The 21,874-nt window shown below is 40.5% G+C and overlaps 1 protein-coding gene across 5 annotated transcripts in view; it reads left to right on the top strand.

The window, feature by feature from the left end:
* The window catches only part of ANO4 (anoctamin 4), a 273,092-nt gene that overhangs the window by 128,529 nt on the left and 122,689 nt on the right, over positions 1 to 21,874 (top strand). For all 5 annotated transcript variants that reach the window (XM_089694243.1, XM_089694247.1, XM_089694275.1 and 2 more), the window contains 2 exons: positions 8,332 to 8,496; positions 21,619 to 21,719. In XM_089694243.1, coding sequence (XP_089550369.1) covers positions 8,332 to 8,496; positions 21,619 to 21,719 — 266 coding nt within the window. The remainder of the gene's footprint in view (positions 1 to 8,331; positions 8,497 to 21,618; positions 21,720 to 21,874) is intronic.

Raw genomic sequence — 21,874 nt, forward strand, 5'->3', positions numbered from 1 at the left:
ATAATGCTTGTAATATGTGTGAAATAGTTTCCTAGTTGTTTTTCACTAGGAGAATGTAGCAACAACTAAGAGAAAAATAGCTCAAGAACATTCAACTATGATTTTAATAGGCTAAGAACATTTGACCAGCAGGGGAAACACAATGAGGAAAACGTATGCACCGTGTGTAGTCTATGGAGAATCTTGTGTGAACACCCGAAAAAAAGGGTGTTCTACCTAACAAACCTCTAGCTGCAGAGTGAAGCAAAACATTACCCATGGTATTATTACCACTAAAAATGTGATAGCTTCCTCCTGGTTGTTAGGGAGTCTGCACCCGCTGGAGTCCTAACAACAAGTGACTCACCCCCCACCCCCCAGCACTTTCACCTGTCACCCTCAGCTTGGAATTCCTGACTTACAGGTGAATGTAAACAAAAAAAAACCCTGATCAGTATTGTTCTCCTTGAGAAAGGGGAACAGAGCTTTTGGTTTTGCTAGCTGACACTGGTGAATGAGTGTTTTAAGCTTGGCTTGTATATAATTTCATATTGGATGTGTGATGACCTATACAAGAAAAATGTCAAACACAAATGAAAGAATCAGGATTTTCTTGCTTATCTCACAGCAGAAAATGTGGGTATCAGTTAGATGCTATTCATTTCATTATGATTGGTTCCCCTTTTCATCATTTTTAAAACCGTGTTAATCATCATTACTGTTGAATTGTTTTAATTTTTTTCTTTATATAGATGTAAAAAATTTACTGACAAAAAAAAGATAAATACTGCTGGTTAAAACATGTATACAGCATACTATCCAGAAGTGTGTCATTAGAGGCACCCATAAATGTGACCGATACAGAACAGGATGGGATCACACTTCATTAGCCATGGAGGAAAAACAATCACCACTGTCCAACCCTGTCAACCAGACAAAAACCCTGGTGGATTGTATTTGTATCTAATAGCACCACATCCCTTAGAAAGCAATTGACCTTAGAAAAGCTATATGTTGGGTTTGCTGTAAAAATGTGTCAAAATTTTTAATCCATACAAAACTGTTAAAACTTGAACATAACATACCAGCCAGTTAAATGGTATACCATGTATACATAAAGATATATAACATCCATCTGCATACCTAATCTCACATATTGCTATAGCTTCATGGTATAATTAAACCAATTTATAGACAGATAATCAATTTAAAAAAGAATGTGGGAATAGCTCAATTTCGACATGTTTCACAGTTAGGCTTCTTAAGGAACTCAGAGGTGTTCTGAAATAAGTACAGTAATTAACAATTTGCAACATTACAATAATTCCACACACTGGAACATACACTGATCAAGAGTTAAACTGGCCATAGATGGAGCGATTTTCTTTCCTGAAACACAGTTTACAGGAAAGAAAATAGCTCAATTTCCCCATCAACACTGACTGTGTTGATGGGGGATTCCCTCCCGTGGAGCCAGGGGAAACACAGTGATTATTGCTAGCAGGAGAACATGCAGCTATAGCCACTGACAATAACTGCATGAGAAATCCAACAGGCTGGTTGTACCCAAGTTGATTGCTCGATCAACTTGGTTACAATTAGCCTGCCCATACATGGTTCGAATCTCAGCTGGTCTCTGCTGAACCGGTCAAGATTCGAACCATCAATGGCTGGCTTTAAGCTTTTATTATTATACAGAATTTATATAGCGCCAACAGTTTGCTTAGTGCTTTACAATATAACAGGAGACAATACAGTAACAATACAGTTCAATACAAGAGGGATAGGAGGGCCCTGCTCCTTGGCGCTTACAATCTAGGAGGGAGGGGCTAGTGGTACAAAAGGTAGTACCTGTGGGGGATGAACTGGTTGGAAGAGTAGAAGATTCCATTATTAGCTGAGGGCAGGATAAGCTTCGCTGAAGAGATAGGTTTTCAGAGATCGCCTAAAAGTGAGCAGAGTAGGCGATAGTCTGATAAATTGGGGTAGAGAGTTCCAGAGGATAGGGGAAGCTCTGGAGAAGTCCTGGAGACAAGCATGGGAGGAGGAGACAAGGGAGATAGAGAGTAGGAGGTCTTGCGAGGAGTGGAGAGTATGGTTTGGGTGATATTTGGAAACAAGATCGGTGATGTAATTTGGGGCAGAGCTATAAATGGCTTTATACATTATTGTTAGTGTTTTGAATTTTACCTGTTGGGCAACGGGAAGCCAGTGGAGGGATTGGCAGAGAGGGGTGGCAGATATGGAACGGTTAGTAATGTGGATAAGTCTGGCAGCAGCATTCATGATAGACTGAAGAGGGGATAGCCTGCAATTAGGTAGGCCAATGAGGAGGGAGTTACAATAGTCAAGGCGAGATATAACAAGGAGTGAATAAGTTGCTTAGTGGTTTCCAAGGTATCTTGGAGATGTTGCGAAGGTGAAGTCTATAAGATTTGGACAGTGATTGGATTTGGGGCTGAAAGGACAGATGGGAGTCTAGGATTACACCTAGTACCCTGACATGAGGGGAGGGACTGATAATTGTGTTATTGATCTTGATGGAGAAGTCAGGGGAGGGGGCACAGGCTGGGGGAATACTAAGAGCTCAGTTTTGGAAATATTGAGTTTGAGGAAGTGGAGTGACATCTATGCCGATATTTATCTATTTATTTCAGATACTTATATAGCGCTGTCAATTTACGCAGCGCTTTACATATATATTGTACATTCACATATGTCACTTAGTAGGTTAGTAATGCGAGAGGAGACTAAAGGGATGAGGAGCAGAAAGATAGATTTGTGTGTCATCAGCATAGAGATGGTACTTAAAGCCATGGAAGTTCATCAAGTGACCAAGTGACTATTAGAGGTTACTTACAAATAGGTACATATCTCATGCCTATGGCTGGTTATGCAGCCCACAATGCTCAGAAAAACTCACTGCTACATCAAGGAGAAGATCAGAGGTAAAGGAACAGAGAACCCCCGGGGGGGGGGGGGGGAGAAGGGAGAGGCCAAGGCATAAGCACCTCTCTTTTTTTCCCTGGCTGGAGTGAGGCCAGTGTACCACCTTCTAGAATAGTGTAGAATATTAAAGGCAAAATAATTGTGGATGACGCATGGTAGTTGTGTGAGTTATGTGAATGGGGCCAAGTTATTGTAGGTCAGCTGGTTGAGTCAACAGGTTGTGGCTCTATCACTTTCTCCTGGCTCTGGGGGACTATAGAACCTTCTGGAAGTCGGTAAGAAGGATGGAGGCCCAATCTGCATGTTCATGGAGGATCTGGCCAATCCCAGCTTTGGAGGCCCTGGTACTTTGGTAAAATGGCCTATAAATATGGGGGAGTAAGGCTGACAGGGGAGTTGGGTGGAAGATGGAGTGCTAAGGAGACTGTCGGTGTCTAGGAGGGGCCCCCTAAGTCTTGTGGGGGGGGGGCTGGCCTCTAGGCTGGGCTCACCCTGGCTAAAGAGGATGCATTCTATAAGAGGTGCAGATGGGATCAAGGCCTGGAGCAGTAGGGAGCAAAGATGACAGTGTGAGTACAGCAGCACACTTTGGGATCTGTAAAGGAGAAAAACTGCCAAACATAGCAAGCTTTCTAAGCACAGCATTGGGATCATTTCTTTATCCTTGTTCCAGGACATCTTCTGAGAGGCCAGGAGGGCTGGTAGTGCTTGCAGGCTGTGGATCTAGGAGCAGCTGTGTTTGGGGGAGAGAAGACGTCTCAGCATGTAGCTACAAGAAGTAAAATGATTTTTGATGGGCTGCTAGCAGGGGCGGACTGACCATTTGGAAACTTGGGCACTGCCCGTGGGTCCGGGGTCAGTAGGGGGCCCCATGAGATGCCCCTGGTACCTTTGTCATAGGCTTTTTTTAGTTTGGGCAAGGACATAGGGGCCCCATGATCCCCTATTGCCTGGGGGCCCCATGAGTTGTCAGTCCACCCCTGGCTGCTAGTTCCTTGCCTGTGAGAGGCAGCTGATCCCCAACAACTGACAGCTTTCAGGAAAAGAACAGTCAAGGATATGCTTCCTACGTAGAAGGGAAATGCCCCTCGTCCATTTTTTCAAGTCAGATTGGGCATCCCATAATCTCTATTCTCTATCCAAGTTGATTTCCCTTAATAAAACAACAAAACCAAGTTCATGGACTGGTCACTGTCTTTGAATGCAAGTCTGTGTGAAAAATACATGTTGCCTAGCTGTGTGGAGGGAAGCTTATGGATACCCACAACACAGCGGCCCTCACGAGGGTAGCGGTACACCAGTATCTAAAAAAAAGAAATGGGAAAATAAGATATTTAAGCGTATAACTGTGCTCTGAATAGTTTAACGTATAAAGCACTCTCTTTTTCATAATACATTTGTGTTATTACTGATGCTATGTACCTTTAAAGTCCCAATATATGTTTTTTCTAGGGTCTACTGTTCAATCCTGATAAAACAACACAAACTCTTCTACTACCACTTATCTGCATACATGTAGAACATCTCAACTAAACCAAATGCTCATTTTTATGGAAGAGACAAAACACATGCTGTGGGATATTTAGATCATTCCAAATTATTTTGTTCTAAGTTATATATCTGTCAAGACTTTCCCAAAAGAGCTCCAAGAACAGTGCTGTGAGGACAACACACCCCTTAATTCTTCCCAAATGTTTTTAACACATTAGTATCCTGTTTCCCAAACTAATTCATGTATATTTGTGCTATTTTTCAGTCTTTTATTTTGTTTAAAAAATAAAAACAAATCTTTGTTGATTTCACTCTGTAAGACAGCAGTTCAAAATTGGCAATTGTACAACCTTTTTTCTCATTTAACTTTTACTTAGCATTTTAGAAAATGTATATAAGGTACTAATTAAAGGTAAAATGATGTAAGAAAATATTTTTTAACAGTTAGAAGCATCCACATCAAAGCAATGATCTGTTTTGTGACCATCAGTAAGCCTTTTACCATCTCTTTTAGAAAAACAAATCTCAGAAATATAATATATTTCGTGGTCCTTTAGATGGCTTCTTTGGACTGTGCTCATTATTTTTACATTGCTTTGAGCTTCAGTGAATTTTCCAGGAACTGCACAAAGCAATGTTATTTTAAGGAATCTGTCAGCTTATACTTTTAACGGGGGTTGAGCATAAAACTATTATAGAAAGCGAGAGAGTTTGAGGCAGGTGAACTTCAAAGTCTGTTACAGATCTAATATGGATTATAGTGTAATGGAATATAGAACACAAGGATTTTCTAGTTTTGTGTGAAGCGTTTTCTCCCCTTATATAGATGTTTAAGGCTGATGTTACTATGGGTATCACAGAGACAAATAATTAACATGGATTTTTGCCCTCCAAAAATACTAGTCATGATATACATTGCCACGAACAGTGAATGTATTATTTGTCTTTTTTTTTTACATGGATACATTTCAAGAGCAATACACAACTTTTTCTCCTACCTTCATGGCTTGGACTTGGGCACACTCAGGGAAAAAGTGTTTTTTCCTTCAACATTTTTTGATAATGTACAGAATTAAATCATCTGGAAAACATGTTATTTTAGGGCTTTAGGTCTGCAGTTGGCATTTAATAAAAATGTTGGGTTTCCTCTGTGTGTGGATGTTGCTGCATTATATAAAACTATTAGAATAGTTTTTCCCATTTTAGAAAGGGGTGCCCTTTTAAAATTATGGACAGTCTAGAAGCACCCCATTTTAGAATTTAGGGCACACTCAGGGAAAAAGTGTTTTTTCCTTCAACATTTTTTGATAATGTACAGAATTAAATCATCTGGCAAACATATTAATTTAGGGCTTTAGGTTTGCAGCTGGCATTTAATAAAAAGGGAATTATTGGTGTTGTAAGTTTATTAGTAAATGGCTTTGTGACTGCTGTTCAGCTCTTTGTCAGTTTCATTGGAGGTTATCCTCATTTGTCATTGTCTTCATGCATATTTTGAACTAAAGCAATTATCCAAGACATGATGATTCATTGCGTACACCTATTGCCCCTTTAATCTACTGTAATAACAGCACCCTGAGAAGGTGCATGGCTATCAAATTTAGCATCAGCTTCAATTTTTGTCTTAGTGGCATTTCCATACAGTTACCAAAGTCAATGTAAATGTAAAGTTTAATGACTTGCACACCAACAAATTCTCATACATACACAAACCAGTTTCTATTTCCTACTATTCTTAAAGCGACCCATGCCACTTCTCTGGCTATCCTATTTACTAGTATCTGCTCATTGCAGCTGTTGTAAGCTGTTTATTTCTTCCTTCTCTCATCTGGTGATACAGCTCTCTAGCATTCATAGATAGCAGCTGTGAAAACTCTGAAGTTCTGAAGACATCAGAAGCCTGATGTTGATGAAGTCTGCTTGGATACATGGACATCAAACTTCTCCTTTCCTGGTTTGCTGGAACATTTTTTACTCTGTTGACTGTGTTCCTGAAAGGAATGAAAAATACATTGGGTGAAAATTTGCAAAAATTACAGTGCTATAAAGTGTAAATACTACATGAAAGTGATCACTAAGGTATTAAGTGAAGAGGAGACACAAAGGGATAAAGACTAGAATGTGACTCTAACCTTTTTCCCCTCCCTATAAGAAAAAGGTTTTGTCTGAAGTTACACTTTAGGTTGGCATCCTGAGAGGTCCTTCTCTCCTCCTTGCTACAAAGGGGTCCTTTTATTATGGTCTATTAGATAAGGTGATTAAGACTTACAGTTTAGGATCTTGATCCATTTGTACACAGCCATATGGCATAAAGATAATGGTGAAATAGGAGATGCCATAGATTTTTCTGAATGGACTGGTGTGCCTTGGTATATTAAGACAATTACACTGCAAAATCCACCTTTAACTGTTTAGGGTACTATTTAAAAAACATTATAATTTCCATCACCTCATCATGTACATTTTAAGACATCCTTTATCCCTGAACAATCCTGATGGTCTTTGGACCGCCCCTTCCACCTTTAATCCATATTGATTTCCTTTTCAAGTTTAATGGACTTGGACACTTGACCTATCTGATGCACGCTTCAGCACACACATATATATATATATATATATATATATATATATATATATATATATAGTATATATATATATAACTTGTGCAACTCTTGATGACGCAGATCAAGAGATCTGAGAAAAACATCAAAAGCCACCGCAGCACCATCATCATAATCAGCTTGAGAGGTTTAAACAATCCTTTTCTGAGACATGTAAAGTGCTGAAGAGTGGGGCATTGAGGGCATTTATGTGGAAACTTTAATTGCTATACTGTAATTTATTGTGGAACACTTAACAGTAATTGTTAATGGCATGTCAGTCTCTGACTTGCTCTCATTTTTTTTAAACATTTGTTTTAGATATGCATAATGGCAACTATAAAAAGATTGTTTTTCTAAAGTGATAAGTGTAATATATCTTTGTAGCCCCTAAAAAGTTCCAGCAATTAATTTCAGTGACGTTGAGTTACACATAAAAATAATTAAATGGATTAGGCACTAATTGTATGTGTTCATCTCAGTTTAAACATTCTATGCATTCGATTAGTCAGAATGATGGGTCTTAACTTTAGTTTACACCAACACATTTTTTCATATAGTGGGGAAGGGGTTAGAGCATCTTTCAAGTTTTATTGCTGTTTCCTCATAAGGAAGATTGTCACCAGCTAACAAGGAAATCTCATTTCTGACAATTGTCATCAGAACAGGTGCAAGGATTCAACCTATGTCTGTAGCCCCTGTCCTCATTATTTTCACCCTCAGGCTTGGGAGAAATAAAGCTCTGGACACCGGAGTGTACAATCTAAATCTCTGAACGTTTAATGCATGACAAGAACGGTTATACAGACCTCAGTAGGCGTTGCTTAATCTCAGGATGACCAATGAAACATTCCATTCTTATCAATATAGTTACGTGAAGAACAGGAACTGCAAATAGTTGAGGGATACCATATAAGGTAGTTCCATTTACAGAAATGAAACAAGTCTAAGAAAATGAGAGAGAAGTTACCAAACTGAAACTAACTGTTCACACATCTAGAAATTGAGGCATTATAGAAAATGGATGCCAGTTAATAGGACATATTTCCTTACAACAGGTGTCCCTATTGGAAAAAATCCTATCTACTCCTGTTCCAATAACAACCATAACATTTTGGATTTTCCCTAATGTTCTCTCCCAATGACATTGTTCCCTACCCTAGGACAAATGGTGAGGTTGGATCTCCCCAACTAAAACACAGGGATTTAAACCCTTCCCAAAACTACTAAACAACTGGGTTATGTATTGTGACATTGTTAATTGCAGTGCTTCAGCATATCATTAACAGCACTGCTGTTTTCTTTTTTTCAGATTCCAAATGTGCCAGAAAAGAACAAAACAAATGGGTTATTTTTTAATGATGGAAAGTGCCGCATTGACTATATATTGGTATATAGAAAATCAAGCCCCCAATCAGAGAAAAGAGAAGTTTTTGAACGGAATATTAGAGCGGAAGGGTTGCAGATAGAAAAAGAGGTAATTTTTAGTTTCAGTTAAAATAAGTATGTAAATGAAATTTTCAGCATAATATTGCATCATTTGAAATTATAGGGAAGGATAAAATTAAAGTGTTACTAAACCCAATACAGTAAAATGTATATGTATATGCAGTAAAGCATGCTTGTTATACTCTCTGTGGAACCTAAGGGGTTAATCTTCCGCATTGTGCTAAAAGGCTGTTTGATCCTGTCTTCTCTGGTCCTCCCCTTCTACTGTCCCAAATCCATCTGCTGATAGAACAGAGCCTTGGGGGCAAGCTGCACATGCTCAGTTTGGTGTGTATTGCTAGAGAGGTTTTTTTTTTTCTTGGGAGACTGCATGTGATCAGCACAGGGCCAATCTGCGCTGTCCAGACAGAGGGTCAGGGGTTATGCAGCCTCATAGGACAGTCATGGAAGAATGAAAACTCCTCATACAAGCTTTAACCAGTGCTCTGCTGGACACTTATAGAAGTCACAAGACTGCTCTAACTACTGTTGAGAAAATGTATTTAGCAGTTTATATTTACTAAGATAATTGCATTTCCATGTTGTGCGTACTGTGGGAGACCAGATATAGTGAATGCAGGGTCCTGGGTTTTGTAACACTTTAATGTTTTGCTTTCAAAGATAATTAAATTTAAATGGAAATGATTGTTGAATGATGTTAGAATGAAATACTTTGTTGTAGATTTTCCTCTGTAAATCATCAGTTATGGGGTAATATGTTGGATATTTGTTTTCAATGGTTAGTCTATTTTAGCAGCCATTCCAAACCAGTAGTTTATAACTAATGATTCACAGGTCTCCTGAGTTGACATCTTAGTAGGGGTGCGTTAAGCTTTCCATACACTGACAGAGTTTTGTGAAAAATATTTCATTTTAAGAACATTTGTTTGATTTTCAAATTGTTAGTAGGGTCAAATCGGCGTTCATTTCTGACCACAGTGACAAGAAAATTTAAAGTAGCAGGATGGATAATTTTTTTTGAACAAATTTCTAACAGTGTATGTATTGTTTGTTTGGGAAAGTTAATTTGTCCCAGAATCAAATGATCAAAGCAAAAGAAAGTTTGAAGAACTTTCTAAATACATTCGTCAAGTCATCAAATGTACTGAGAATTTTAGGTACACACATTTGGTCGAAAATCTACAAGTGTAAGGCCAGCTTTAAAGTCAACTTGACCTGTTCTAAGCCTTAATAGTGTTCAAATACATGTACCTTATGGTGCCTGCAACCATCTGTGTTATTCTTCATATTAATCCATGTATTCCAGTGGAACTTTGACTCCTGCCCACAATAAGGTAAATCCGTGCCCCTTACTGGCTTTAGGCTCTGCCCTATCATTCAACTGTCAAATTCCAGAATTTCAGTGGTCAACAGACACCTTGATCTTGATAGATCAATGAAAGGGACATGGATTAGTGGTGGAATTTTAGGCCAGGTATAGTTCCCTTTAAAAGCCACCCCTTTATATGCTAATGTTTGGTGCCAATGGTTACATAAAGATGTCCATTTTTATAGAGAAGCTTTTACAGGTGCTCCTTCACTCTACTCTACTCCATTTTTATCCATTTAAACTCCCTTGCCAAACAACTATTTACTGTAAGTAAGTAGTCAAGCTGCCCTGAGTTTACAATTGCTCAGTGCTGCTGTGCTTTCTTTGATTGCCGTTAGAAACCTTTCAATATTTAATCAGGCTGGACTTTGTCTGGAGAATACAAGCCAATTAAGAAAATAGTGCATTCCCAAAGTTGATTGTGTGTCAAAAGAGATTTCAGGTAACCTTGAAGATGCTTAGATATCATGGTAAAACAGTTAGTTGTTGGGATTCTAAAGAGGACACCACTGCCTATAAGGAGGGCAAGTGCCGAAGCTGTGCACTTTCAATTCAGAAGTAGAACACTAAGAAAAAATCAAGCAAAACTTTTTTTTTCAAAATTTTCAGTATTTTTTTCATTTATATAGCAAACAATAAAAATCACAGCTGTGATCAAATACCACCAAAAACAGCTCTATTCGTTTAAAAAAATAATACAAATTTAATTTGGGTACTGTGTTGCATGACCGTGTAATTGTGATTCAAATTGAAACAGTGCTGAAAGTTGAAAATTGTCATGGACTTGAATGGGGTAAAAGTGTCTGTACTTGATGAGGTTGATTAGCAGCATTTAAGCCCAAACAGAGCTATATGAGAAAGTACCAGAGGCAGGTTAGGCACATTCCATCTCCTAGGTGAATTATACTTTTGATATCCATCATACAGTATTTGTATTCATTCAAAAGGTAATTCCATGCTGGACAATAATATATAAACTACTATAATGTAACCTGTAGGTATGTGAAGATATTATTGCATGTAAAAAACTGTATCCAAGGGAGTGGCAGCTGCTTGGTCATAAGCACTGAGACATCCCATCAGTAACCCTTCAGACATCTTGATTGTTCAGATTATCTCTTTCAACACCCTCCTCAGGGACCAAAAATGAGAACCCGCCTCAGCAGTCTGGAACTCTCCTTTACCAACAAAGAACATTAGCCATGATTTATTTTATGAGAGCTAACACTGATCCATCTTATGCTCATTGACTTGACTTTTCAGAACTCACCAAGCCAGGACTTTCTTAAATATATACACTCTTACACTAGTGTTTTTCTTAAGCTCAAAAATGCTGGAAAAAATGCTGGATAAAAAACTCTCATAATAGCATTTTTAGTATTGTTTTAGTAGCGTTTTAGTAGTGTTCAGAAGTGTATATTAGCATTTAGGAGCATTAGCGTTTTATTAGCGTTTTTACAGTAGATGTAGAGGAACAAAAATAAGAGCTAGAAAAAAGCTGTTAGAAGCGTTTTAGTAGCATTTAGTGTTTTTTTCTGCTGAAAAAACACAAAAAAAACTACAAAAATATTTTTTTTTTCTGCTCCTAGATGCTGAATTTTAAAAAAATGCTAATAAGCTAAGGCTCCATGCAGACTAGTGTTTTTTTAAGTAAAAAAAAAGCTGGAAAATACGCTGGATAAAAAACAATGGAATGGTACTTAAGACATTTGACTGCTGACATGCGACTCAACAACATTCAACTGTGCAAAATATACTCAACAGCTTGCCTGTATAATACATTATAATAATAGTTAATATTGACAGAAAGTGCTAAGCAAAAACAGCTTTTAGGAGCTTAAAAAAACGCTAGTGTGCATGGAGCCAAAAGTAGTGTACATGGACACATAGGATAACACTATTTAGCTTCAAGAACCTTTGGACAATTGACCAGACTGTGCAGAACTGAGGCCATGTACTAAAACCTAGGTTTATAGATCATAAAAATATATTTCCTGCCCTATTCAAATCGATGGTTAAAAAAAAGGTGTTATATGTGTTTTACATGTTTTTGACTGGGGTTACTCTTTTAAGTATATAATATTTTGCTCCTTGTGCATATACACATTTTTGCATACACACAGCTGGCCCAGCAAACAGTAATGATATCCAAAATATAGCAGAGGGATCATCCTGACTAACTGAACTGAGCAGGCAAAATAGTAAAGCTTAGGGAAAATTGTATTCCATACTTACCATCATTTTCCTTTCCTGGATCCTCCCCATTTCAGCCTATCACAGGTCAGCTTTGCCCTCTCTGACCCCATCAGGACAACCTCTTTCCTAGTCCATAAGAGCTGCTGTCTCTCCTCACTCAGCGTTCAACATATCACTCCTCACGACGGACGCTGGGTGGGAATCCCCAGCTGACATGGGGAGGATCCAGGAAAGGAAAATTATGGTAAGTATGGAATACAATTTTCCGTATTACTGGAGCTCCCCTTGTCAGCCTACCACAGGATGTACCAAGCAATGCTAAAAGGAACAAAGGGAGGGGGAAAAACAAGACATGAAGAAGCTGAATGCTGCATATAAACCTCTATTACTGACAGCGGCTGCAATGACAGTAGATCCAAAAAAGACTGCACCAATGGAAAAGCCATACTCATTCTGTGGTGGCAAATAAATGCATTTGCTGTGGTCCAGCTTGCTGCCCTGCAAACCACCTTTGCTGGCACTTTAGCCTATGCTGTCCATGAGATTGAGATGCTTCTCTTTGAATTAGCTCTATCTTCCAAAGATGGTGGCAAGCCTAGGACTTTGTAGGCAATCTGAATGGTCTTGACAATCCACAAGGACATGACCTTGGTTTGTACCGTGAAGCCCTTCCTTGGATCTTGATGGAAGGTATAAAGACTGTCTTGTTCATGGATGTCCTCCGTGCATTTCAGATATACTGAAAGTAAATGAACCAGATCTAACTTCTTCCACTCACCCTCTGACCCATCTTTCAGAAAAGATGAAAGTACGTTCTTCCAACTTATATGGAATGAAGTTGAAACTTTTTGAAAGAAATTTGGGACCTGTCTCAGAATGACCCTGTCTTGGAGGATCCAGCAGTATGGCTCTCTAGCTAAAAAGGCATACATGTCTGATACTCTCCTTGTGGTGGCAATTGCCATCAGGAAATATGTCCTCAGAGCCAAATAGAATAAGGAACACAAAGTTATCGGGTAAAATGGTGGTGCCAGCAAGGCATTAAAGCCAAGTGACAAATTCCCACTAGTGATCTAATATTCATTGCTGCCTTCAGAAATGAATGACCAAAGGGTTAAGGGCCCATCTTTTACTTGTCATGGCAGAGAGGACGTAAACTTGAATTTTCAACTAATTATAAGCCAGGCCGCTTTTAAACTATTTTTCAGGAATTTAAGAACATTAGATACCAAGGGAGTTGAAGCATTCCAATTTTTGCCAAGAGAAAGCCCCAAAAAAGTCTTTCCATACCCGATGGAAGGTCGAAATAGTTGACTTCTTCCTACAACAAGGCATCAACTACACCCTTTGACAGCTCCAGATGTCTTAGAGACCGCCTCTCAACTTCCAAGCCATTAATTTTAGTCTCATGGGATTCAGAAGGAACACCTCATTCTGAACCAGGAGATCCAAACAAACTTGGAGTGGAATTGGTTGTTCTAGACCAGGGGTGGGCAAACTTTTTGACTTGAGGGCCGCAATGGGTTCATATATTGGACCCAGGGGCCGGACCAAGAGTAGATGAATGATGTGTATGTGTCATCCATAGTAAGTATAGTAATATTCCCCCATATTAAGCATAGTAATTAATCCCCCATATAGTAATTCATCCCCCATAGTAATTCATCCCCCATATAGTAATTCATCCCCCATATAGTAATTAATCCCCCATAGTAATTCATCCCCCATATAGTAATTCATCCCCCATAGTAATTCATCCCCCATAGTAATTCATCCCCCATAGTAATTCATCCCCCATATAGTAATTCATCCCCCATAGTAATTCATCCCCCATAGTAATTCATCCCCCATAGTAATTAATCCCCCATATAGTAATTCATCCCCCATAGTAATTCATCCCCCATATAGTAATTCATCCCCCATAGTAATTCATCCCCCATATAGTAATTCATCCCCCCTATAGTAATTCATTCCCTATATTAATTCATCCCCCATATTAAGTCCCCAAGTCCCCCCTGTGTCAATTCACTTACCTTTGCTCCACGCGTTCTTCTCGTCGTGTTCCCGCGCCGTTCCGGTGTAGCATGAAAATCTGTCTCCTATGAGGATCTGTCCCCCTCGACGTATCTGCGCATGTGCCAGTTTCAGGCATTAGCAGCCAATCGGCACATGCGCAGATACGTCGAGGGGGACAGATCCTCATAGGAGACAGATTTTCATGCTACACCGGTCTTCAGGGCGGACTGTGAGAGGAGCCTAGCTCCCCTCAAGTTCGTCACGCTGTCCCACCTACACACATCCTGACAGCCATCCTGACAGTATCACGCTCCGCGGGCCGGATTAAAAGGTCCGCCGGGCCGTATACGGCCCGCGGGCCGTAGTTTGCCCATTGCTGTTCTAGACTCATCTTCTATACAAGGGGAAACCAAGGCCGGCTTGGCCAAAGGAGCAGGACTATTATTGCCTCCACTTCGCATTGTATCTTCAGGAGAACCCTTAGAATTAGAGAGATTGGAGGAAAGATGTGCACTAGGCGAAACCTCCACAGCCTGGAAAGAGCATCTTGGTCCAAGGCTTGCGGGTCCCGAATTAGGACAAGTAGAGGGAAGCTGGAAGTTCATTGCTGACACCATCAGATCCACATCTGGTGTCGCCCAGGCTTTTTACGCAACAATTTCGAATTGAGGCCCCAATAGCCATGATCTACAAAACTCTGACTCTCATCCGCCAGAATGTTCTCCGTTCCTGGGAGGTATGAAGCGAGGGTAACTTCCCTTCTGCTGAAAAAAAGATTGGACAGGCTATTCTCAGGAGAGGCAAGCTTCTGGTGCCCCCTTGACAGGTCAAGTAAGCCCCTTTAGTCTGATTTTCTGAAAGCACCTTCACCACTTTTCCACGTAACAGATACTGGAACGCTAGCAGAATGAATCGAGAAGCTACTAACTCTAGCAGATAGGAACTTTGCATAGTCTGCCTCTTCGAACGACCTTGAACCTGATGACCAAAGCTGTGGACTCCCCCAACCCACCAGCCTGGTTCTGGAGGCTCGAGAGGGACACTGCACTTCCGATTGCGCAAAACCGTCCACCAGGTTAATAAACAGGCTATCAGACCTTGTATGAGGATCTTCTGGTTCAATACATGATGATCCCACTGGTGAAGGAAACTGAACTGAAACTTCCTTCTTCAGCATCTGACCAAAGGAACAACTGGGATGGTGGATAACAGAAGGCCCAGGTACTGCATGCACTGTCTTGCCAATATGCAAGGCCTGCTCATTACTTCCCTCATCTGAGTCTGAATTTTTTTTTTTACTTTCTTCTGGGGGAGGAAGATATAGCAGGACCTGTGTTGGTTGTAGTTAACTGACTGTTTTGATGGTTGATTATCCACCCAAAGCATTTGAGCATGTTACAGGTTAGAGACACGTGATCCATCAGAAGACTCCTCAACAGGGCCAACAGAAGCATGTCATCGAGAAAGCAATAATGAGCCAGAACTATGGGGGCATGCAGATAGGTGCCTGCCAAATCCACTGAGGCCATCCAGTCTCTAACTTTTACTACTGAAATGATGGTCTGCAAGGAATCCATCTTGAAAAGAGGGGCCTTCATAGAGGAATTTAGATATGCCAGGTCTAGAACTGGTCTGAAGGCGCCTGAGGACTTGATCATAAGAACCAAAGAGGAATACATGTCTTCACCCCATTCTTGTCTACAGGAAAAATAGCTTAAGAATTTCTTCATATAGACGTGCAAACAATTCAGTTTGTCTGGACACATTGGTGCCCAAATTTCCCTGGAGTAATACTGAGGGGCCTTTTTGCAAATTCTAACAGATATCCACTTCGGATGATATCCAGAATTCAATCATCCTCCACTTCTTCCACCCAGATCTCCCTGAATAGATCCGATTTTGCTCCCACTTGAGAGGGCTGGGTGGAAACACTTTCCGAAGGCCTTTTCGGAAGACTTAACTGGCTGGCTTGATTTGGACTTGACTGCCTTGGGAAATGCTGCACTGACATTCTTCCAATGTCTGGCTTCTTTGAAACGATTCCTAACTCTTCTGAAAGAGCAAAAGGACTGACATTGCAATCTTTTCTCCTGCAGGATAAGACCTGACTTCCTACTGGATACCTGCTGAATGGCAGCTTTAAAGGTCTTGCCAAAAAGGGTCTTCCAATCAAATAGAATTGAGCCAAGGCTGTGTTTAGAGGCTTTGTCAGCAGACCAATGCTTTAGCCATAAGGCACTTTTGGTGTTACTTTGTGAGCCATTAACTTTACTGGCATTCTGATTAGATTCACTGCCGATTCAGCAATGAAGTCCACAACTATCCTGAAGAATTGCACTTTTCCTGAACCACAGGACTCCATTTCTGCCACCCAAACTCTGAGGGCCATAGGGGATGGTCCCGCCACAGTGTACATCCTCTTCAGATCCATATCAACATTGCGGTCCATTGGATCCCTAAAAGACACTGAACCTAATTCAAGTGGAAGTGTTATGTGGCTGGCCATTCTCTGTAAAGTGACTGCTTTGGGAACTTTAATCTTCCATCCCTTTGACAAAACAGGTATAACTTTGAAACTCTGTTATGAAAATGTAATCTGTTGTTAGTTTTTTTTTTCGTTTATCCTTAAAGGGCTCTTGGATTTCAAATATCAAAGGGAAAGAAGGAACTGTCTTTTTTTTTTTAATCTGGGTAGTATTTTCTCTGTCTTTTGGGTGGAGAACTCTTTTTGCTGTGTCTCTAATGTACAATTTTACTTGCTGTGCGTCTGCAGCTTTGTCACGTGCCCCCTATCTAAGATAGGATGTGCACACCAATTTGCCTGGCAATGCCTCAGCTGAACAGCCCCAACAAGCTACCAGAAGACTCCTCAACAGGGCCAACAGCCACCACTTCAGGGTGGGTTGGAGAAGAGGCTCTGGAAGAGGTAGAAGACCTTTTCCTGTGCTGACCAGAGGATTTTCTCTTCTTGGAAGCATTTTGGTGACGTGATTTTCCTCATCCCATTTCCATATGACTGCAATGGGCCACTGGCGACGGTATCCTAGAACGATCACTTGAGGGAAGTTTAATCCACCCTGGACTGTTCTGGTGTAGCAACTTGTCCTGGAAAACAAGAGACAGGAGTGCTTTAGACCAAGCTTTTGGCGGACGATTTATTCCGCGCTGGAGTCTTCTTTCTGCTAAAAAGGTACGCAAATAGCACTTTTTTAAAAAGTAGCAAAAAATAAATAAAATAAAAATGATAATAATTACAGAAAGAACGGAAAGAAAATAAATAAATAACAAATAAAAATGAAAAAAAAACTTCTCCATTAGATCTTCAGTGCTTGAAGCTGCAGCTTTTAGCAACAGCCTAAAGGGGGATATAACCTAACACACATCTTAGAGTCATAATACATGTGCCTGTATCCAAGGCAAACAGGCAAACAGCTGAGGCAACCTACAGGGAGCAGAGCAGCAGAAGGACCCAGGCTGGAGCAGCAGAGTAATTCGGTAAACAGTGGAGCTCATAGAGACACAGCAGCCTCTGCAGTAGCCACAGAGCTGCAAGATGAGAGAGAGAGCCAAATTCTAGATAACACAGTAACTTCCTGTGTCACAAAGTGTCCTGGAAGCTCCATGGCAACCCGGGAAGTTCAGCGCCCACCACCTTTGCACGTGTATCACCTAGCCTGCTCTGTAGCCAGAACAAACTCCGCCGCCATGATGTGGGGATTACCAGCCCCAGGCAGACCCCAGATGGCAGCCAGCCCACAGACCTGCTGAGATATGGGACTACAAGTGCCAGCCCACAGACCTACTGAGATATGAGACTACATACAAACCAGCCAAAATATGCACAGGTAAGTCACCCCACCTTCCCAGCAGTACTTTATACTGCCCCATGGAAATAACTCCTGTAGAGTGGCATAATCAACATGTAGAAATGTTTAGAGCATACATAACAATCCCTGCACCAAGGGAACCCACTGCACAGGGAGGTTTACAGCCCAAACGAGGGGTCTCTAGTGGAGGCAGAACCTGGGAAGTCCATAGAAGAGAGACTTTTTTTTTCAAGGTGTCTGGAACGAGAACGAAAAAAGAACGCTGAGTGAGGGGAGACAGCCGCTCTTAAGGCTAAGAAAGAGGTTGTCTTGGAGGGTTCAGAGAGGGCAGAGCTGACCCGTGGTAGGCTGACATGGGGAGGTCCAGGAAATATGTATTTGAACTGTGTACTTATCTGTTGGATTGGAGGTCCAATTTAAGGGCTCATTCACAACAGCAGCAATGGACTGCATTTATAAACAAAGAAAAATACCTATTCTTGTCTCTAAGATGTGAAACCACCATGGATAAGCTGCAAACACACTATGAGATATTTATCTTATATACACACTGTGTTCCGCTAATTTAAACAGAAATGGTCAAATAATAAAAAAAACATTAGAAATAAGCAACCAAAAAGTATGTACTAAAGTCCCATCAACTAATGGAGAAGGCCCATGCAGTGACCAGTGCAAAAAGCATATGTGTCAGAAAAGTCAAAATGTGTGTTCCTACTCCAAAGAGGGATCTCTGCCATAAAATAACCACAACTTAAGGCCTGATTCACACCTATGCAGTTTGCTTTTGACCCCTTTCTGCAGTGCTTTTTGCAGTGCATTTTTGCACACACGTTTTGTCACTTTGTTATTTGTTTTGCATTTTTTATGCTTTTTTTGCCAGTGTTTTTGTTGCGCAACATGCATCAAAAACACACTACATGCATTTTCTGCAGCTTCTCCTTAGAAGTCTATTGAACCAAAAACGCACTGTTTGGCATTTAAAAAAGTCCCTGACCCTTTCCAAAAATGCAGCAGCTGAAAAATACATAGATGTTAACTTGTCCCATAGAAAACCATGTTAAATGGACTGTGTTTCTGCATAAAGAAAAAGCACTAAAAAATGCATTGGTGTGAACCAGGCCTAAGGCTTACCGGAAAACCATGATTTCCATATTATAGAGAAGTTGGGTAGCATGTGGTTAAAATAATGTAGCACCCTCTTGTGTGCTACTAGAATAGTGTAGTGTATTGTAGGTAAAATCATTGTGGATGACTCATGGTAGTTGTGTGAGTCATGTGATTGAGGTTCAATTATTGCAGGTCAGCTGGATGACTCAACAGGTTGTGGCTTTATTTCCTCCTCCTGACTCTGGAGGACCATAGAACCTTCCAGAAGTTGGTAAGCAGGAAGGGGTGGAGACCTGATCTGCCTGTTTATGGGAGTGTGGCCAATCCCAGGTTTGGAGGCCCTGGTAGAATAGTGGACTGGCCCATAAATATGAGAGAATTGGGCTAACAGGGAGTCGGGTGGAAGATGGAGTGCTGAGGAGACTGCTGGTGCCTGGTAGGGGTCCCCTAGGTCTAGTGGGGGCGGCCTCCAGGCTGGGCTCGGGCTGGCTCAGGAGGATACATTCAGCATTGAGACATGAATGGGATTGAGACTTGGAGCAGCAGGGAGCAAAGAGGACAGTGTGAGTACAGCATCACTCTCTGGGCTCTATAACGGGAAAGATGGCCACACGTAGTCAGCTTTCTAAAGACAGCACTGGGCTCAATCCTTTATCCTTGTCCCAGGAGATCTTCTGGAAAGTCAGGAAGGCTGGTAGTGTTTGCAGGCTGTGGAGCTGGAAGCAGCTCTACAAGGGAAGACAAGACATCTCTACATGTAGCTACAAGAAGTAAAGCTGCTTTTTGAGGGGCTGCTAGTTCCTCGCCCATAAAGGGCAGCTGCTACTGATCTGCAATGACTGACAGCTTCAGGAAAAGAACAGTCCAGGATCTGCCTTTGTACATAGAAAGGAAGTGTCACCGTTCAACTGGTTGAAGCCAAACTGGGCATCCCATAACCCCTATTTCCCTATTCAAGTTGATTTCCCCTAATAAAACAACAAAACCAAGCCCATGGACTGGTCATTGTCTTTGGATGCAAGACTGTGTGAGAAATACTTGTTGCCTGGCTGTGCGAAGAGAGGCTTAGAGATACCTGCTATTCAGCGGCCCTCACGAGGGTAGAGCTACAAATAATAAAAGCAGGCAAAGCTTCCAATTCCTTCCAATGGAGTTACTGGTTGGCTATAAGTGAGGGAGCTGCCAACAGGTCCTCGGTCCACTTGCCCAACTTCAATGGTGATCAGAAAAAAACAGAAGACCAGAGGCTCCACATAATGTAAAATGTTCGATTTATTAAACATAAAATTGTACTTACAGATAAAAACACAGCAAAAAATGTAATCCCGGTAGGCAAATGCTAACTTCCAGGTTCAACTTCCAGTTGTGTGATGATATGAGCACGTAGCTCCACCCTATGTATTTTATCATAGGTTACACACCTTCCAGGTCATTGGAGCATAGCAAAGTTTTAAAACACACACTAGAATGTGTGCATTATGCACACACTAATGTATGCCCTTAGAGACACCAGTTTTGACAATTAAATGAAAAGATTTAAATTTCTTCCAATGTAAAAGGCATATGTGTGCGCAGAATAACTGGGCTAACAATAAAAGTGACTAGAAGGCCAACAGCATACTGTAGTACATGTACAAACAGAGGGAGCACTAGATTGCAGGCATTCAGTAATCCGTAATGAGAGAGGTACTAGTGTGCTTGCATACAAGAAATTCAAGTGTGTGGAGTAGCAGTGCACCAACAAGAGAAAAGCTTCAAGTGAATTGAGTGACTAATTATAATACAATAGATCTCTCTTAGTGACACATCAGACAGTACTTGTGTGGGTAGAAGATTTCTAAATGCATGTTTCTAAGAGAATGAAGAATAAGTTGCAATACTTTTGTATTTATTTTGTAACCAAAAAGACAGAGTGTGATTACTGAAATAGAGTAAGACACATACATGTGTGCTGATGTTTGGGTATGCAAACATTGACTAATGTTACCTAAAGTTGGTCATACACTAGTAGATTTTAAATGAATCTCTGTATGAACATTCATATGAAAATTCTCATCAGTACATTCAACGACTTAAGGAACATTTGCTTTTACCATTCAATTTTAGAGTGAATGCACTAAATTCCTAAAGGAAAATCACATTCACTGTTAGAAATTAATTATTTCCAGAAAAAAATTCTATCCTTCTCCTTTGAATTCTTTTATCACTGCTTTTGAAAGTTAATGTCGAGTTGACCCCACTAATATTTAGAGACTCAAACAAACTTTCTTAAAATGAAAATTTTCTAGTGAAATTCAATTAGTGTAAGTTTCACGTTAGTTTTCAATTGCTCCTTTTTTTTTTGTTACGGCCTTACACTTATAAGTCCCAATGGGACTCTTTTGGCTATCATTGACTGATAATTATCCTGGGAAATTGTATTTTGTTTATTGCTTGTATCAGCCTAGACGGGTGGCAGTTTTTGGGGAAAAATGGATGCATAATTTTCTGGACTGGTTTGTAACTCCTTCTTTTATAAACCGAATAAACATCATTGAAATGAAATTCAATTAGTGTGTGGCCAGCTTGAGCAATCATTTCTGGACACTCTTGGGACTCCACACTCTCATTGGTTCTTGCTGTGGTCTTGTTACAGTCATCTATCACCAACAGCGACATCATGTTTGTAAAAGTGCACGCACCCTGGGAGGTGCTGGGAAGATATGCCGAACTTATGAATGTTAGGATGCCTTTCAGGTAGGTACACACAGACAATTTTATATTTCTTTGATCAACAAATATGTCTACAATTCATTCGTCATACATGAAAAATGTTATTTGACATACCAAATTATTTTTCAATGGTTAGATAAAACTAAGTGTCTTAATCACACAAAGTAAGCATTGCTATA

This window comes from Staurois parvus, unplaced genomic scaffold, assembly GCF_062004578.1.
Source record: "Staurois parvus isolate SC_StPar_1 unplaced genomic scaffold, SC_StPar_1.0 ptg000025l, whole genome shotgun sequence".
NCBI lineage: Eukaryota > Metazoa > Chordata > Amphibia > Anura > Ranidae > Staurois > Staurois parvus.